Here is a 19,759-nt window from a genome sequence, read left to right on the forward strand (position 1 = left end):
AGATAAAAAAGAAAAAAGGAAAGAAGATAAAAAAAGAAAAAAAAGAAAAAGTTAAAAAAGAAAAAAGGAAAGAAGATAAAAAAGAGGAAAGGAAAAGAGATAAAAAAGAGGAAAGGAAAAGAGATAAAAAAGAAAAGAGAAAGGAAAAAAGAGGAATAGAGAAAGAAGAAAAATAATGAGAAAAAAGAGAAATAAGGTATAAATAAGAGGGAAATAGTGTTTTAAAAAAAGAGAATAATAAGAGAAAAATAAAGCGAAAAATAAAAGAGAAAAAAATACAGAGAAAAAATTAAAAAGGCCAGGAATTATTTTAATGTTTAAAAAAATAAAATAAAATAAAAGCAGATATGGCATCGCTACTAAGGAAGTGGAATACGTCACGGAACCCAAAGTCTTTGCAGGCAACACTGTTCAGAGAGAGGAGAACACTCGATGGTGAAAAAAGTGAAGTTCTAAATTATATACAAGATATCTAAGGGTGGCTTTGAAAAACAGTCCCCGGGCCGTCGGGGGTTCCCTCGCCGTTATCTATTGCTTATTGATTCAGATCCAGGATAACACTTAGAGACGGATGCGTCCGGATGAGACACCGTGGAATAAAGGAAAGACCAGACCCCCAGTTTCCGTATGAAAACGCCGCGTGCACGAGCTCGTCCCGTGTGGAATGTACCGACCGCCGTCTCACGGGCCGGGGGCTCCTCCTCGCCGCGCCGCTCCCGCGGGAAACCGGCCGGAGCGGGGAGAGCCGGGCCCGGCGCGTGGGGAGCGCCGCGCGAGCCTCCGCGCACCCCAACGCGCGGGGAAGTCCGAGGCGCCCGGCTGTGAACGGACAGGATCCGAGTGAGATGGAAAATGGGGCGGAAAAGCCCTGATCCTTATGAAGGACGAGACTCAGTTGTTAAATTTTAAGGGGTACCCGATGGCTTTTTCCAGGCACTCTACCAAAGAGCCGGCGGACAGAAAATCCCTCTCCACTTCCACAAATTTGATGTAGATGGATTTGGGCGAGACGCCGGGCTCTACGACGCAGTTCTGAGATAAAAAGGCGTTGATCCCGACCCAATCTTTGCTGAAGGTTTTGGTGTTTGCCTGGAAGTGTAAAAACAGGCACTGCTGGAGAGTCCGGACCTCAGCGATGCCAAGGTAACAATAGATAATCCGGGCGGATTCCATATCCACCCGGAGGGAGGCCTGTGGAGAGGGGACCTCCAGCTCCCCTGGAGTCTCATTGCTGGGGTCAGGCGCCCGGTGCTCGGCCAGAGGGGAGGGGGGCTTCTCGTGGCACTCCTCGTATCCGATGGCGTACAGGCCAGGGCTTTTGGGGATCCCTCCCGGCAATAAATACTGCACCACGTTCCCCCCGGTGGGTTTGGAGTGAGCGATGGGGATCCAGTCGATCTCCATGTGCAGCTCCAAGCATCGGGCTTCGCTGATGGTGATCTCCAGGAATTTGTAGTAAACGTTTTTCCAGTTCATTTTCTGCACTCGGGTCATGATCACCCGACCCTCGGGTTTCTCCGAGTTGAAGTATTCCCGGAGCCGCTTGCCGAGGGGCACCTGGGAGCTGATCTCTGCGTAGTGGTAACGGATATCCTCCTTCCAGCGGGTGTTGTACCCGATGCCAAAAATGGCCAGTTTGTTAGAAAGATGGAGCCTGGAGAAGTCCGTCCAGCTCTGAAACAGCTCCCACTTCAACTGGACCGACTCCAAGATTTGCATAATGTTCTGCATGACGTCACGCTTCCTGGAGATTAAGGAAGAGGGAGAGAAGGATAAAGGCGTCAGAGCTGGAAAACCATCCCGGCAAAAACACCGATCTTTGGAAAACATTAATCTCAATCGGCTTTCTCAGCTGATTTTTATGATTACTATAAATATTGCTGGGGGAGCTTATGGACTAAAATAAGCCCCTGATGGGTTTTGGGAATTTTTTTAATTAATCTTGGCAAAATCAAAACAAGCCCAACCCAAACTCCTCCCAACATCAAGGCAGCTCCAAGGAAACACGTGTCTGGCATTGCTGAATAAAACCACACCTAATTACTGGGTCATTCTTTCCATTGCCACGTGGTCCATGTGCTGGATCCCCAATTTACAACTGCCACTCCAAAGCTTGCTTCCACCTCATTGTTATTCCAAGAGTAATGCCAGCAAACAGGACTATTAATTGTAAAAACCCCCATGGAAGCATCAAGCTGCTCCAAAGGGCTCGGTCCCAGTGCTGGGATGGAAACATGGCTCAAGTGACCAACACCCTGGAGTAGAAGATACACCCAGACACATTCTCAATCCTGTGGGATCAACAGTGGGAATTCCTCTGGATAGGCAATTAAAAAATCCCCATGTTCCCAAAGAGCTATTTGCACTCCCAGTAGTGAGGTTCCATGGAGTGGCTGACATTGGCAGAGAGCATCCACGTGCACCTGTGGTGAGCTGGAGCAGCTTCCTCTGGGATGAATGAGACCATCAGGGTGTAATTAGCTGGCAGGGAGAACTCCTAATCTGAGGAGTTATTGTCCTGTGACCAAAGGTGTAGGAAGATAATGCAACTTGTCTGCTATCAGAGAAGCCTCTCTTGGTCCAACAAACAGAATGTCCATGCAAGTCTCCTTCCTTTTATCCATTGTGCCACGTCTGGAAACCAGAACTGGGGGGTCACCACATTCCCAAGAGGACATTTGCTCCTCCCAAACCCCACCAGGAATACAAACTGTACCAGGTAACACTGCTTTTCTTCTGTGGGGCAGAAACTTCCCTCTGCCCTGGGAGTTCCTCAAGAATTTGCAGCACCAACCATGCCAGAAGATTCCTGGATAGACCTTAAAAGGCATTTTGGGAAGCACATCTCTGCCATGGCTGGCGCATAACTGAGTTTCTAGAGAACAGAGGAGGGACAGGCTGGGCAAGCAGAGCTGTGTTTGGGCCAGAGGTTCTCAAAAATGCCTGTTCCATTGCCACCAAAATCCTGTTTCTTACTGCAAGTTATTCCTGAGGAATCAGTTCCACTGCCTGGCAGCAACGGAGAGAAATCCCGGGCAAGGAGAACACGTGTTCACCCCAAATCCACTTCCATTTACACACAGGCACTGTGGCAACACTGAGTCGAGGCTTCCCTGCTGCTCTGCCACCCTTGAAAAATGTCTTTTGGAGGTGCAGGTTCACCTTCTGGGCACAAGGGGAGGGGACAGACGAGGGGACAGGGCAGTGCCGGAGCCCAGCGCGGTGTCTCAGCGCCGGCACGCGCGCTCGACTCCCGATGGCAGCTGAGCTCCAGCTGCACACGGATTCCCATCCCAGGCAGAGCCAGGAGAGCGCGGCGTGGGCAGGTTTTCATTCAACAGCGGAGGAACAGAGCGAGGAACCGAAAGCAAAGCCCCCACCTTTATTAATTGCACTATAAATATTCAGCTTAGCTCGGCACAATCCGGAGCTGGAGCTCCGGTGCATTAGTCACTCCGACTGCTCCTGTGGGGAACAGGAGCCTTTCCATGAGAGGGGATCTCAGGCAGCAGAGAAAGGCTTTCCACAGGGAACTCACCGCTTCCAGCATAGAGGAAACCACTGAAAGAGGAATTTTAAGGAGTTTTGCCTTTCAGTTATAACATCTCCTCCCTTATGCTGGGACCCGACGGCTCAGCTGAGCTTCACATTCCAGGCTCTATCCGGGACCTCCACGTCAAGCAGAGGTATCATAAGCAGTAAGAATTATTTATTTATTTATTTATTTATTTATTTATTTATTTATTTATTTATTTATTTATTATTAAATTTTAATTGTCAATTGTTGAACTATTTTAAATTATTTATTTAATATGCATTTATGTATTTGTTTTATTTATATCACTAATATTATTCACTTTTCATGATAAAAACGGGAGGAGAGCAGAGTGTTTGCCCTGTCGTGTATCTCAGGGCAATCTCACTTGTCAGCTGCAGAAGGTGCCCTAGAGCTGGATTTTCCCCTGTCCTCAAACCACCACCTGCCTGCTGGAGTCTGGGATCTGTGTTTCTTCCTCCTTGGAAGCTTCTGCAATTCAAATGAGGAAAAGACTGGAGACAAGAGCCGGGGCAAGTTCGTTCCAAGGCGCTGTTCCCAAACCAAGCAGACTTCAAAGGGGTCAGAACAGCTGCTTTCAGTGGAGTTCCACGAGCTTTTCATCCTCCCAACGCCCGCAGTGAATCAAACTGCTCCTCAAATCAACTCAAAACAGTGGAACGGTCTTGAAGCAGCATTTCACTTTTCAAAACAGTTTATCTGGAGGCAGCAGCGTGCCAAGGGGAGGCAACAGCAGAGCTACTGCAGGGAAGGAGTATCTTGATGGAGCATGGGATGTGGACATGGGTTACCTATTCCCCTTGGCTTCCTACACCGCCCAAAATAAGGTGACACTGGAAAAGATGGGAAGTCCTCGTATGTCACAGACTCATAGAACAATTTGGGCTGGAAAGGACCTTAAAGATCATCTCATTCCAAATCCCTGTCATGGGCAAGGACACCTTCCACTATCCCAGGTTGCTCCAAGCCCCATCCAACCTGGCCTTGAACACTTCCAGGGATCCAGGGGCAGCCACAGCTTCTCTGGGCAACCTGTGCCAGGGCCTCCCCATCCTCCCAGAGAACAATTCCTTCCCAATATCCCGTCCAACCCTGTCCATTCCCCCTTGTCCTGTCCCTCCATCCCTTGTCCCAAGTCCCTCTCCAGCTCTCTTGGAGCCCCTTCAGGCACTGGAAGGGGCTCCAAGGTCTCCCCAGAGTCTTCTCTTCTCCAGGCTGGGAGTGTTCACCCAGAGAAGGTTGCTGGGAGACCTTAGAGCCCTTTCCAGTGCCTGAAGGGGCTCTGGGAGAGCTGGAGAGGGACTTGGGACAAGGGCCTGGAGGGACAGGACACAGGGAATGGCCTCCCATTGCCAGAGAGCAGGGGTAAGTGCAACATTGGGAAGAAATTCTCCCTGGTGAGGGTGGTGAGGCCCTGGCACAGGTTGCCCAGAGAAGCTGTGGCTGCCCCATCCCTGGAAGTGTCAAGGCCAGGTTGGACAGGGCTTGGAGCAATCTGGGCTAGTGGAAGGTGTCCCTGCCCATGGCAGGGGGGTGGAACTGGATGAACTTTAAGGTCCCTTCCAACCCAAATCATTCTGGGATTCTGATTCCCCATGTCCAAAAGCACAGCACAAGGTTCATCAGATAATTTGAACAATTTTATGGAGGTTATTTCTGCTGAAAATCTGCACTTGACCAAGACTGCAGATGAACCAAAATGCCCTGACTTTGAATTAAGTTATCTACATTTTAAAATGTACCACAAAGAGGTAAAAAGTTAGGCAACTATTTATTTTCTGTGGCTTTTAGATGCAAATCTATTTTTTGAAGATAACAAATAAGTATTCATCTTATCTTTGTATCAGCCCTACTACTCCTGACTGCTTTTAACCTACGAAGTCAGAGTCTAGAAGTTCCTTCCCCTCAGAGACAAGAGGAAAATCAGCTTTCAGCAAATCTGCGGGTTGGAAGATGCTTTGAGCTTCCACTGAGCACGTAGGACTGTCACACTCCACAAAATGTCCCAGAGTTCAGAGACTCCAGTGCATTTTAGGGGGAATTTAAGGGGGAAAAATGACCATAAAACTCTGAAAGGTCTAATTTACCAAAATCTAATCCAGCTGTCCACGTACAAAATTTCGAAGAGAAGTTTCAGGTAGTCCAAGCCTTCACCTCAGAAAATTCAGGATTATTTTGCTATGCTATGCAGTTCCCTAAAGGCAAAATTACTCCAGAGCAGCACCAAGAAACTGTTCAATAACAACATTTATGCTGAAAAACGTTATTCTTCTCCAGGTTGTCCCGGAGTTGCTAAACTGAATTTGCTCCACGTGAAGAAAAAAGTCACCTTTGGGCACGTGAAAATCCACCTGAAGAGAGAAGTTTGATGAAGCTACAGCACTACAATGAAAGCTTCTTGTTAATTATTTTTATTATTTTCTTTTTAAATTGTTTTATTTTTATTCGTATTTTAAGGTTGGGGTTTTTTGCAGGTTTTGGAGGACCTTTTTTCCGTTGAGTTACAGCACAAAGCCTGTGTTGTGTGACTCACCAGGGACGCTCAGCTGCTGTTCCCAGTGCTGGTGACCTCCTACGCTACAGGAGCTCGTTTTCCACCATGGAAAACCCCCGACTGACTCCAGATGACTACAAGTCATCTTGGCGGGGGAGCTCACGTGTGGAACACGCCCTGAAGGGTCTGTGAGCCCGGCTGCTGTGGCTCACTACCCCCACAGATGGATCCACAGCCTCCCCGTGGGTTTTACAACCCTAAAGGTTGGCAGAAAGCAGCACTGGATGGAGAAAATCCAGCACAATTCCTTTCATTTTTGGGAATGCTCCGTGTTATTGTTGGCGAGGGAGATCCGCGTGCTCAAAGCGCCCAGAACGCTCCAGCGTTTGTTACAGTAAACCCAGCCAAAAGGTTACAAATAAGGTCTGGAAAGTTATAAAAATGAAAATAAAAGGCTCCCAAGCTTTGGCGTGCCTTCCCACCAAGGAAGGGAGCTTTTCTTGTGGATTTTATCCGTGGTTTAAGTCCTTGCATCCATGTAGTAAGCCTCGTTTCATGTGCTGAACGGCAAAGCCAAGGAGAAACAGAGCTGCGAAGCTCTTCAGCTGTTCTGAGGTAACAGGAATAATGCATAAAGCAGATTCAACTGTATGAATAGTCTTGCACAATGTATTTATAATTATAATCAGAAGTTTCAAATATCCTCCCCTCCTGCACAACGTCCCCAGGGAAACACATTCCAGGGTAAAACATTCATAAACTACTTACTGCGCGTCTTCTGAAGACTCCTGTTTTATCTTTAGTGTTCTTTTTGTGGTAGGCATTTCATCTGAAAGGTAAAATTCCAACACATAATTATATTTTAAATAATGCACTTAGGGCTTTTTTTTTTTTTTTCCCCAGAGGCTGAAATTAAATAAAAAACAAATTAAAGTTGCTTCCTAAGCCAGGCAGTCTGCTGGAGTTCTGCACGAGACAGTTCCAGTTCCTAAACCCTCTGTAATTGATTTGGTTTTTCTTTAACTTGGAAGGGATGCTGTCAGTTAAGATCTGAATCTCTCCCTGCAAGTGCAAAACCTTTCAAGGACAAGGCTCCAACCCCTGCTGTTAAATCACAAATGGACTGAATCGCAAACTGCATTGTTTAAAGAAATAGGGAAAAAAAATAGGAAAAAGAAATAAAAAAGGCAATTTTGCTTCCAATGGCACAGCTGAAGACAGGCAGCAGCAGAACTGCATCTGTGTTGCACTCAGATGCTGCGTGCCAAGTGCTTTGCTCACAGTTTCTGAGCACGAAGGACATCGTCAGCCCCGGCGCACGCACACGGCCCCGAGAGCGGTGACGAACCAGGAGATCCCGCTTTGACTCACCAAAACAAGCCAAACCAGGCAGGATTAGCCGTCATTTACATACGTTTTGTAACGTCTTCTTCTCCCCACCGTTTCTCTCCCACATATTTCTGATTTTTAAATCCCCCAGGGAAGAAGCCTGAGGCACCGGAATGCACTCGACAGCCAACTTGAAAATTTTAATGTTAAACTGTGATTTAAGGCTCTTCCAAAGCATCCTGACTCACCAGTCCCTTAAACACAGATGTGAACACATACCCGACTGCATCTCCTCTCCCTCTTTCATCCTACAAATGGGGGGGAAAAAAGCCTTTATCTAATTCACCTTCTTCACTTGCAACTCCATTGAATTTGATCAACTTAAAGTTTCCTGTGCTCAGGCAAGGGAGGAACACACACACATAAGAGCAGTGGCTCAAGAGGGAAAAATAAGCCTAAAGAAAGCCACTTCTTCCCAGAACTGCTCAGACTGGTGTGCATTTTCCATCAGGAATGTGGTACCTCGCTCTGTTTAACAAAGTTCAGTAACCCACAAGCAAAAACTAAACCTCCAAATTAAGTAATAGACTGATTCTTATGCAGAGACAGCAATAATTCAGGCAAGAAAAGCATGTGGAAGAGTTTGGTTTAGGTCTCAATCCTCAAGTGTGAGCTTGCTTGCTATTTTTGTATTTAAGAAAGGCCACATGCCTGGATATAAACATGTTTAATTTCAATATATCAGGGTATAGAGGAAGGAACAACACTTTTTTATAGTTGTTGGTGTCACCAGCAGCAGGTTGAAGCCCTGTTCACAATTTAAGCAGATGGTGTTTGAGTGATAACACTCAGGTACCACTGAAAGGGAATTTTACTTCCCTTGAAGGGAAGTAAAACTGAGAGCAGAAGGAGAGACAGGGAAGGTGTCACCTCCTCCATCATTTCTGGTCACACAGCCCTTCTTTCCTCCTGCCAGGCTCTTTGAACTCCAGTCCTGACCCTAAAATGCTTCAAGAACCACGTGTTGCTTTTGACTGACCGGGGGATTTCTGCCCCTTTTCTCCCCAGGGATGTGTTTGGCACCCTGAGGACATCACACCCAAGAGATGAAAGCTGGTACTGAGACACGTTTGTGTGAGACAGGCACGAGCACAGGTAAAATCCAAGGCTGGAGATGTGCCAGGCTGGGGTTTCTTACCCAATTCCTGCTCGCCGGTCTGGTAGCAGTGAAGGTCCTGACTGTGGTTTCCCCAGTCCTCCTGGGAATACTCCTCCATCGTGCTGCCATCCGACTCCAGCTCCTGGTACAAGCCGCTGCTGTTGATGAGGACGGGCTGGCAGGGCTGGGAGTCCCATCCTCCCTGCCCAAACACCTGCTCCAGCTGCTCGAACGTGTAGCTGCTTTTCCTCTTCCCCACGCCGTGCTCCTTCACGCGGCTGTAGCACCTGCGGAGGGTCTGAGACAGAGAAAAGCAGGTTGAGCCACGGGGTGCTGGGCTGGACGACCACACAGGCACCTGCAGACAGTCACAGGGCTGCCAGGCAGAGTTTAGGGGCTTGGGGGTTATTTCTACTGGTCATATTTGCCCCACGCTCACGAGCAACGCTCCCAAATTAATCTACACCCACCAGGAAGCATCGTTATGTACCCGACGTTCCCACTTGGCATTAACGTTACTACAACAGAGGACAAGTTGTGTGGCAGCTACAGGTTCCTTGGGTTTAACTTGGCTGATTTATTCTCCTTCCCACTTATTAAAAAAAAAAAATAAAATCCCCAGATGTGCTATGGGCGCAGGGAAAAAAATAAAATAAATCAAAATACCAAGAGCCCCCCAGTCAGAGACACCAACCAGCCAGGAAAATGCACACCTACTACAAGGAAGAGAAAGCAGAGCTGGTGTTGTGCCCACAGCTTGGAGAGGGGGAAGCAGGGAGGAGAGAGAAAGGAAAGAGAAAGATTTCCCCCAAAGCAAAGACAGTCCAACCTTCCTTACTCTCGTAAGAAGACACAAGGTACAAAATGGATATGCCTAAGCTTTTCAGCTAGAAAAATATATATTACTTACACATTTTTGCATTCCTTACTAACTCACTCTGTCTCTTGTGAAGCTGCTGAAATTTAAAAGAGGTCAAATCAATAATGCTCCCAATTCCCAGACTTCCATATCAAGCATTAAGTAAGAAACAGCACTGAGGTGGCTTGGTCTGAGCAGCCTCTCAAACAGTGCTGGGGCCAAACCTCCCACACAGATGCAAAGGGCTCATCTGCCTTTGGTGATCCCTCTGACATCCCACACCAACGGCTGAGCTGCTCCACAAGTTCCATCCACCTTTTCCCCCTAATCCAGAGCAACATACAACTATTTGGGGGTAAAAAAACTAAAGTTTAATACGCAGGTCTCGATGTGGTTTTAATCCTAATACTGCTCTACTTTTGAAAGGCCCCAGGTTTGCTGGAACTTGATGGATTTTGGATCGGTAAAGTGCTAGAAAACATTAATTTTTTAAAAATTAAATGTATTAGATTGTTGGGGTTCTAACCTGAATGGCAAAGCTGCCTCTGGAATTCAAGAGAGGCAATAATTTGGGAAGAGCTAGTACTGTTGCTTTCTGGAGGAGGACTGTAACAGACACATCATTACAAAAAACACTAGTTTTATTCCCCAAAAAGGAACTTTTATGACTCCAGAAAGCTGGAACCTACCTAATGCTCCTCATATGCTGGTTTAACAGCATCAGCAGGAAAGGGATACATTTCTAACCAGTTTCCTCCTGAGATTCAGAGCCCTGGGAGCAGAAGCAAAACTGCTAAGCAGCAAGTCAGTATTACCCTGCTGTTTTAAACAAAAACACACAAAATTAACACAAAATAAAAAAACAACCCATATAAACACACAGGCAGCAACAGGCACCAGTGGTTTACAGCGGTTTGAGGTGGAACCCTTCCCACTTTTGCCTTTGCTACCTCAGGATAAACAGACAGATCCTCTTTGGATGGACACCAGCACATTTTAAGCTTCTGTCTGTGAGCTGGGGGGAAAACAACTGGCTACAGCAACCTGGAACCAAAACCTGGCCTTGAAACCTCTCAGCACCCACTAGGTGTAAAGTGGTTCCCTCAGGCTGTACATTTGCTTGCTAAAATTCAGTTTCCTCACTCCAATTTCTCTCCTTTCAGCTCAAATCTCACCAAGTGATATCTCAAAGTGCCCAAGTGATAAGAGCAAACTCTTGTTTCACTCACAGACTCTTTCTAAAATCCACCCCAAATCAGATCTTCTTAAAAATATATTTCCCAAATCCCAGTTCTTACGTCTGCCCTGGCTTATCCACCAGAGTTAAACACAGATTTAGAGCCTCTAGCTGAATTTATTAGCAGCCTTTAAGCGACACAAACTGTCTCCTAAACACCCCTACTCCTGGCCAAGCCCTCTGGGATCGCTCAACACCCACAGCCACTCTATTTTCACACTCTATTTTCAGCCTCTGCTTCCAACACTGATGGGGCTATGGAGGATCTCACACTGGGTTGTAGCCCAGTAGTAATTATTTCAGTCAGGCTGCAAACTGGCTTATTTTACTATGAAAATAATTTAGCAGCAAGTCAATGAAGGCTAGTGGAATAACTAAAGGGAGCAAAGCAGAAAGGGGGACAAAATTAAGTGAGCAGTAGTGTCACTGCTCATTACTCCTGCAGGTCAAGAGTACTTTTGGGGATACTGCCCAGATGCTCACCTGGGTGTGTTACCTCTGCTTCTGCCAGGAGATAACCAAAAATTTGAGGGAGATAATCTCAAATTTGGGGCTTTCCAAAGCACCAAAGGGCCTGTGGCCAAGCAGCTGGTGGCTCCTTGGTCTTGTCTGCTGGAGAATCGAGATTCCTGCTAGCTCTTCCTTCTTGGAGATTCTTCCCAGTGTCTCCAATGGGCAGTCCCTACTAGTTTTTATGATGTTCCCTCCCAATACCACAGGTCAGTCTTGTTTCACATAAGCCCCACAGCCTTCTCTTCTTCAGAGACTCTGGTAAGACCTAAGTAATTACTCAGATTTCAGGAAACCTGGAGAGTTTTTAGCCCTTAACCTTTCTCCCACCGGGTTATTCTGATCTCCAAGATCTAGGATCTGGTTTTTCTTACGCACCTCCTCTACTCCTCCCGGTGTCCAGCTCAACTCCTGCTCCGTGGTTCCTAAAGTGCACATACACATATTGATACAGAAACACAAGAAACCAGGAAATGTAGGACAAGTAACTGAAAACAGACCTGATCACTGCCCAGTGACTGCCCAGACTGGAAGAGATCGAGGCTTTTGCTTATTGTTCTGCAACACTGCCTGCAACACGAAGACAGATTATCCCCACTTAATTTATAATTAGGAAAACCAAAGGAGGAGACAGTCACAAAGCTCAACGTGGATTTTCTCACCATTTCTAACTCATGAGTCCTCATCTCTACGAGTGAAGCCACCGGAGAACCTGGACCTCTGCAGGAACTGCAGGATGAGGATCAGAGAAGCCTTAGGGAGTGACTTTAGGAAGGCTGATATCACAGTCCTCCCTCCAGCAAAAAATGAGGGAGAACCACACCACAGCGAGCTTTTTATACATAACCTGAGGTGGTCTAACACAAGGAACTCCAGATCCCTGAGCTTATGTTATTACTCAGGGAGACACCACAGGCTCTGCAGAGCATTTTGGTGGCCTGTGGCTGTGTCCACAATCATCTCTTTAAGCTGAATTACAGCAGCCTAAAGGGGTCCCTATGGCCCTGAGCACCGCTCAGCAAAACACTCAGCTCCAAAGATGCTCTTTTACTTAATGGGAGAGAGGAGCTCTCAGCTCTATATCCCAAAATAAGAACAGCAGTATCAAACAGCTCCATCCCTCATCGTGCCAGGATACTCACAGGCAACATGAGATGAAACTACACTGGGACAAAAGAAATGGCTTTTGAAGCCTGGAGTGGTTGTAGGGGACAGTGAAAGGTCTTGAAGTCTCCATTCCTGAGTTCCCAGGAGCAGAGGGAAACAGAACTGGTGACAGCAGTCTGATAGCTCCAGCTCAAGAGCTTTTAGATTAAAAGCTGTGTGCAAGGCAGGAGAACACAAGGCACACACTGGGTATCACCACAAGAAGCCCTGTTTGTGTGGTTTATCCAAAATACAAACAGAACAGCAGCACCCCAAACTCTGAAATCACACAGCACTGCAAAATGCAGCTGGACAGCCTCGACACGTCTCCAGCACGAGGAACCAAGCTGGAATGCTCCTCTGCAGAACACAAGAGCCCTGCACACACACACAGCCCCCTGAGAGCTCAGCGTGGGCCACAGGAGCTGCTGCAGCCTTGTCTGCAAAGGCTCCAGCCCCACAGCTGGCTGCACATCTGCCCCAGTACAGCACTGGGGTCACACCAGCCATCACAGTGAACCATGCTCTGCACCACAGAGCGAGGCCTCAGCTGTATCCCCACATACCTGAACACACAGGGACTTCCTGAAGGATTTGGCTCTCGGACAGAAAAAGAAAAGTGATGGGAAAGAACCTTTTCCTGACATCCAGCCTAAATGGATGAGATGCCTGGGTAAGGTTCAGCCTGCTCCTGGCAGAACCTGTTCAAACACTTACTTTGGAGTGATGAAGGCCACATCTGAGTAAGTTATCTTGCCTTTGGAAACAAGCTCATTCCTAAAATCAAACCTGAAGTTTCGTGCATCCACTGTGATCAGGACAAGCATCTTCACCCACAAAACCAGACTTTTATGGAAAACCCAAAACTGCAGCAGCCTGGATCAAAAGAGGTCTGAGATGTACTTAAGAGGTCACATTTGTGCAAGTCATGAGAGACCACAGACTCAAATCCTTGCTGGTCCTTGCTCTCAAATGAATGGAGCAAGGCCACAAGCCTGTCCAGAAGAGGAAGAGCAGCACAAACCATTCCACAGGTGAGAGGGAAAATGCTCCTCTCCAAAACAAGCTTCAGTCAAGTGGCTGAAAGCATCAACATGGGCAGCACCATGGGGGAGACACCTTGTGTAGTTCAGAAGGCTAAAACCTTTGCCATCCCACACGGTCCTAGCAGTGTGTTGTGCCCATCCTGGGGCTCAGGGTCTCTAGAGGAAGGTCCATGCCACTCCAGCTGTGCTGTTACCAGGGGAGAGCAATCCCTAAATCCACAGGAAGAGCTGGAAGTGAAATACCAAAGAGGGCTTGAACCCCAGTGTTCACCAGGACCAGTGGTCAAGGGTTGGTAACAGGTGAGACCACAGCAGTCCAGAAAGCATCATCTGCTTGGCCCCAAATTATACACTCAGCAGGAGGGAGGTTCTGCTGCTGTGCCAGTGCTGGAAGCTGTGTGCAAAAATCAGGAGGATTTTTAACACCTTCCCAAGTCCTCCATAGTCAAAGAGCATGACAGGAAAAAATTGTGTGTGCCCAATCTAGGATTTAATGTTCAAAAATCTCAAAAATGAGACTTAATGTTCAAGCTTAGCAAATTTGTCCTTCTGCAACAATTTCCTGACCATCAACTGTTTCTGTCTCAACAAGATAAATCCACCAGCTCGCTCCCAGCTTCCTCAGGGAATCATTCTGCACCCATGGAATGAGCAGTGGATGACCCAGGTGTACCAGAATGACCAGACCAGACTATTACAGACACACAACATGGCTACACAAGCCACTGGATTGTAAAGACACTCATCCTGCCCGTGCAATTCCAGCCAGATTCTTACGGGCACGACAGTGCTCTGCAAATACCCTGATTGAGGAGAGCGGGTCCAAGGGGGTTTGCTCCAGATGATGCTCATCTCCCTGAGATCCTCCTCTGCCACAGCCCCACAGAGGAGTAAAACAACTAAATCTGCTCTTTGTCACTGGAGAATTTATTTTTCCTGGCTATAAATGTCAACAAAAAGTTGCTCCCACCTACGGGGGCCCGTGAGATCCTCCAGCGAGAAGCTGGGCTGTGGGAAAGGATTCAAGGGATCATAAGAAACAACCCAGTCTGGAAAACACAGGAAAGAACCAAAGGTAACTTAAACATCTGCATGTGCTGTAGCCCAGGGAGCTACTGGGACAGGGACTGAGACAAACTCAAGATGAAGACACACCACATTCACAAGAAATACAATCATAGAATGAGCTGGGTTGGAAGGGACCTTAAAGCTCATCTCATTCCAAATCCCTGCCATGGGATCCACTAGCCCAGGTTGCTCCAAGCCCCATCCAACCTGGCCTTGGACACTTCCAGGGATGGGGCAGCCACAGCTTCTGTGGGCAACCTGTGCCAGGGCCTCACCAGGGAGAGTTTTGTCTTAATATACAATCTAACCCTACTGCTGACACTGTGGAGCCATCCCCCCTTGTCCTGTCACTATATGCCCTTGTAAAAAGTCCCTTTCCATCTTTCTTGTAGGCTCAAATCAAAGGCAAAGCTGCTTTGAAGGTGAATAGTTGGCTGGTTGCTACAAAACGCACCAATGCTCCACCAGTTGAGATCTTTAAATGAAAAGACAGCAGCTCCACTCAACCCTATTGGACCCAAGGATGGGATTCTGGGTGAAATCCAACCTCCTGTAACATGCAGCAGGTCATACTAGATCACAGTAGGTGTTGCTTCTAAGATAGCCTCATTAAAGCAGCTTTTCCTGCCTTAAAAATTACTTCATGTAAGATTTACAAACAGACATTTTACACTGTAAAGCAGCTAAAACCACAGCCCTGCTACAAATGAGCCCTCCACACGCTGCTTAAAGCAAGAAACACCAACAGCTGATAGCCAGGTGTAATTTTTCATTCCTTCCCCAGCATTCACGTGTAATTTTCCATCCCTTCCTGTTCCATGTGGGTTTGTAGCAGTCCCAGCTCCTCTTTGTTCCTACGTTCTTCCCAAGCTCTGCACCAGCCTCTTCAAGGTACAGAAAATCCAACAACAGGGCAAGTGGGACCAGCAGCAAGACTTGGGAATTCCTGCAGCTGGCAGGAATTGGAGATGTTGGAGCTGCTTCTCTTTGAATCAATGGCTTGGCATCGACTCTGGGAAAGGCAAAATGAAAGCAGAACTCGCACTTCCATGGAAGCTGAAGAAAAACGACGTGTCGAAAATGCCCCCGAATTAGTTTTAATGGCAACTTTTAAGGAGGGATTTGTCTTTGCTCAGGAAAGGCTCTCCAGCTGTGCCCACAGCCAGAGGACTTCCAGCCCTGAAACACTTTCCCATCTCAGCTAAGCAAAGTGCCATCAGGAGGGTGATTCCGTGAAGATGGGAGCAACAGAAGCAGAAATCCTTCCATGGGTTTAAAAAAATGCCTAAAATTCAGTTCTGAAAACACATCCGGAGCCCATTATTTCAAGAACACTCCTTTAAAACAAAACAAGTCTTTATTGCCTGAAAACACCCCTTGTGCAGCTCCAACTGCACCACCCGAGCTCACCTGAGCTCATTTTCTCATAGCTAAGCTCCCAGCAAACCTCCTGCTGCCTGTGCCCGGCTGAAACAGCACCACCAGGTGCAGGGCACAGGATCCTGGCAAGGGTTTGGCCAAATACTCCATCACCTGCCTGAAAACCCCGGCCCAAAGGTCAAACCTGAAAACTACAGGGCTGTCCATGAGCTGCTGTGGGGAGGTGATGAGTTTCAGGATAGACAAAACCAGGGTAAATCCTTGCTCAGGAACACAGGGAACAGGAGGAGGGCTGGCTGAAAAGCATGTGTGAATGGCTCCTCAACATGAGCTCCATGTCATAGGGACAGTCAGAGCGTGCTACTGAACAAGCAAGGATTAAGGATACGTTGTGACACAGAACTGTGGTGCACAGGACAGCTTTTCTGGGAATGCAACAGGCAGAAATCAAGATGTTTCACTTCTCCTGCGGCTCCTGATTGCTGAGCTCACCAAACCACCGACCTCAGAGCCACCAAGTCACACTCAAGGTCTCTTTCCGAAGGAAAAGCTGCTGGAATGGTTACATGTGAATCCCTAAATTTGAAACAGACCCTTCCAGAGCAGCTCCAACCCCACAGCAGCCTCGTTCCAGCGGCTGATGTGCAGAAAAACACATGCAGATGGTGAGGGATGGGTGAAAATCTGCAGTGGGACCTTCCTGCTCACCCTGTTTGAATTAGGAGGGAACACATCCACGCCATACAACTGGAAAACTCTCTGCTTCTAAGCTGACTTGTTCCTTTCCAGCTAAACTTGCTCCTCAAGACTTGGCTGTGGCCAGGGAAGGCAGGTATCCCAAAGGAACCCAGTGTCAAGCCCTTATCTAAAATGCATTTATGATATCAGCTGAACAGGGTATGTCTGAAGCACCATTTACATTTATAATCCAGCAGCAAAGCCTCACACTGCCCTTCCCTGACAGGCATTAAGTATCCCATAAAATCATGGAAATACAGAACATTATGGATAAGGAAGGGATGGAACATGGATAACTCCCAGCCAGGCATCACGGTGTTGAAGGAGAGCCCACCCTGACGTACTGTGGTCTACAAACATCCAACAGGTCTGCCAAGAGCTGCTCCTGGTGATAAACATCACCCTGTGCCCTTTCACTGCTGTTTGACTGGTGGTTTCTTTCAAGCTGGAACATTTCAGGAGTAAGGACCTGTTCAAGCCTCACTTTTGAAGGGAAGGGGGGAGAATCCTCGGCTGCAAGGAGCTCCAACTGCTGGGAATCACCCAAACACTTGCTCCGGCCACAAGGCACCCACAACCAGCTCCATCCAACAGCGTCCTCCCAACCCAAACAGCCGGTTCTGGGCTGTCCTAACAACCAGACGTCTCCTCACAGCCTGCTCAGCATCCCCCCGAGCCTTAATGCTGTGACCAAAACTGGGGCAGGGGGCTGTCCCTGACAGATGCTGCATCGACTCCCACCACAGCCCAAAACCATCAGGCAAAGCCAAAGCACCCCAGGGAACTCTTCCATCACAAACAAGCACCTTGAAAACCGCCAGGAAAACGAGGCACTCCGAGACAGTCTGCGGTGCAGCAACATTCCTCTCCAAAAATATTTGGTTGTGTTGGAGGGAAATAGATCCCTGAGCAGCAAATTCATGGACATGAGGAAACACACTGAGAAATCAAAGCTTCTGTAGGAAGGGGGTTTGGTTTGAGCACCTGCTTCCAGGGACAGGCTGTTCTAATCAACAGGGGGAATCTCTCACTTATTCCCAGGCATTCCTGATGCTGTAGCACCCCTTATTCCATGTATTTTGGAAACCAAAAGCAGCCTGGGTGTACACATCTGGAGAGGCCCAGCCCAGCTGGGCTGGCACAGGTGTATTTAAGGGATGGGAAAAGGAAGGAAGAAACAATGGGCTCCGCTGAGCCCCAGCAATAGCAACACGTTACTTTTTCAATCCACTGGCATTTTTAGGTGGCTGCAGGGGGATCTCGGGTCAGGAAAGGGGAAATAAAAGCCAGAGGGAGCTTGGAGAGTTTAATTCACCCTCCTAAACATCATCCATGTTTACAAACTCAAACCCTCCCCACAGTGATTCCCACCCCATCCATGATCCCTCTCTCTGTAAAAGCAGGATGTGGCTGCTCCCAAACCAGGCACCAAACCCAGCCCCTCCTTCCCCAGGGAATGATGGAACTGGAAAGATCCCTCTGAGAAACGCAGCCCAGGGGGCTGTTCATCAATTACTCAAGGGGTCTGTGAAGACTCAGCATGCTCCAGGAGAGCTGGGGAAGCCTTTGGTCCCTGCAAAGCAACTCCAAAGCAAAGGAGGGACAGAGCCCGAGCCACTCCTCCTGACTGGGGGAACTGGGAGCTCCTTTTTCTCCAGGGGGCCTCAGGGAGCAGCCAGTGCCAGCCCCTCATGGACAGAAGATGCTGGGGGATACATGAGGGGACAGAGTCAACCACGGTGCCCACCATGATCAGGGCCAAAGGAGGCGACCCAGGGCTGCCCCAAAAAACAGGGGAAGGGTCCTATTGGGGCTGTCCCCATGAGCAGGGACACGAATGACTGGGACACTGTATCCACTCATGAGAGGGGAATTCTGCCACAGCCCACCCATGCCAGAGGAACTGAGGGGCTGAACCCAGTGCCCAGGTCCCAAGGGTGCTGCTGGAGGCTGCGGGTGCAAGGGGTGAACCCAGGGGATGTGACACCCAGCAGATGGGAAGTGGCACCCAGGAGATGGGATGTGGCACCCAGGAGATGCCAGCCAGGAACTGCAGGAAGCCAGGCAGCTGAGGCAGGGATAGTGGTGCCCTGCACCCAGGGCAAAGACTGGGCTGGGCTGAGCCCTGGGGACACCCATGCCAGGCCCAGAGGATGCTTGGGAAAACTGCAGCACGGAGAGACTCCAAAAAGCTGAGCCCTGGGGACACGGTGCCTCCAAACCCAGGGCCAGAGGATGCCCACAGCCAGCACCAAAGGATGCTGTGGGAGAGATCCCGACAGGATTGAACCCCCAGGACACAGTGGTCCACGCTCAGGGCCAAGGGCTGGGCTGAGCCCTGGGGACACAGTGCCCCACACCAGGGCCAAAGGATGCTCAGGAAAACCCCTCTTCCAGGGGAGCCCCTGAGGGACGATCCCCTGGCGGGGTGACCCCAGAGCTCACCCACCCGCGGGGGGGCCGAGCCCAGGGACCCGCGGCCCGCCCCCCCTCCCGGGCCGCGCCCCCCCGGGGTACCTTGATGCGCTCCCGGCACTGGGACGGGGTGCGCTCGTAGCCCAGCTCGGCCAGGGCGCGGGAGACGCGCTCGTACATGGCGGGCCCGGGCGCTTTGCTGCCGAACACGGTGCCCGCGCCCTCCAGCTGCTGGTACCGAGCCTCCACCAGCCGCTCGTTGCCCCACACGGCGATCAGCGCGTTGGTCTCCGCCGGCGTCCAGGACATCCCGCGGCAGGCGGCGGCCGCGGCGGCGGCGGCGGCGCCGCCCGGCGAGAAAGAAACGGAGGGCGAGGCCCCGCCGCGGGCGCCCAGCGCGGCCCCGCCGGCCGCCGGCCCTGCGCCCAGTGGGGAGGCGCCGCTGGGCGTGGAGGGGTCGGACAGGCTGGGGTTGCCGTCGCTGAGCGCGCCCGGTGAGCCCGGGGACAGCACCTCCATCTTGGGGATGCGGAGCGGCGGCTCGGCCGGCGGGAGCTGCGAGGAGCCGCAGGGCGCCGCCATGATGGGGGTGCGCACCGAGCGGGCGGAAGTGACGCCCGGCCCGAGAGGCGGGGCTTCCGGCAGCGCAGGGTGGAGGGCGTGGTCAGAGCAGGGAGGGGGCGTGTCCGCTGGGCGGGAGGCGGGGCTGCAACGGGGGCGTGGTCATGAAAATGAGGGTTAGGCTGGGGCGTGGCTTGTTGTGGGCGTGGTAGTGAGAGGGGGCGTGGCGTGGAGTGGATGGGCGGGACCTGGTTGGCAGTG

General features: G+C 49.6%; 1 protein-coding gene across 7 annotated transcripts; it reads right to left on the reverse strand.

Annotated features, from left to right (window-relative positions):
• Window positions 1-289: 289 nt before the first annotated feature.
• MSANTD2 (Myb/SANT DNA binding domain containing 2) lies at window positions 290-19,533 on the reverse strand. 7 transcript variants are annotated; one of them, XM_051812494.1, is made up of 7 exons: window positions 11,645-15,814; window positions 11,523-11,569; window positions 10,087-11,412; window positions 9,449-9,491; window positions 8,578-8,836; window positions 6,819-6,879; window positions 290-1,744 (listed from the first exon to the last, which is right to left on the reverse strand). In XM_051812494.1, the coding sequence occupies exons 4-7, from the start codon at window positions 9,458-9,460 to the stop codon at window positions 892-894; spliced, it is 1,185 nt and encodes a 394-aa protein (XP_051668454.1). In that variant the 5' UTR covers window positions 9,461-9,491; window positions 10,087-11,412; window positions 11,523-11,569; window positions 11,645-15,814; the 3' UTR covers window positions 290-891. The 7 variants fall into 7 exon arrangements, with proteins under 7 accessions (XP_051668454.1, XP_051668453.1, XP_051668456.1 ...); XM_051812493.1 differs by having other exon boundaries at window positions 9,449-9,494; XM_051812496.1 differs by having other exon boundaries at window positions 9,449-9,494; window positions 10,087-10,169; window positions 11,523-15,814.
• Window positions 19,534-19,759: the final 226 nt, after the last annotated feature.

Source organism: Manacus candei, unplaced genomic scaffold (genome assembly GCF_025592945.1).
Source record: "Manacus candei isolate 608988 ecotype Guabito, Panama unplaced genomic scaffold, ASM2559294v1 h1tg000086l, whole genome shotgun sequence".
Classification (NCBI taxonomy): domain Eukaryota; kingdom Metazoa; phylum Chordata; class Aves; order Passeriformes; family Pipridae; genus Manacus; species Manacus candei.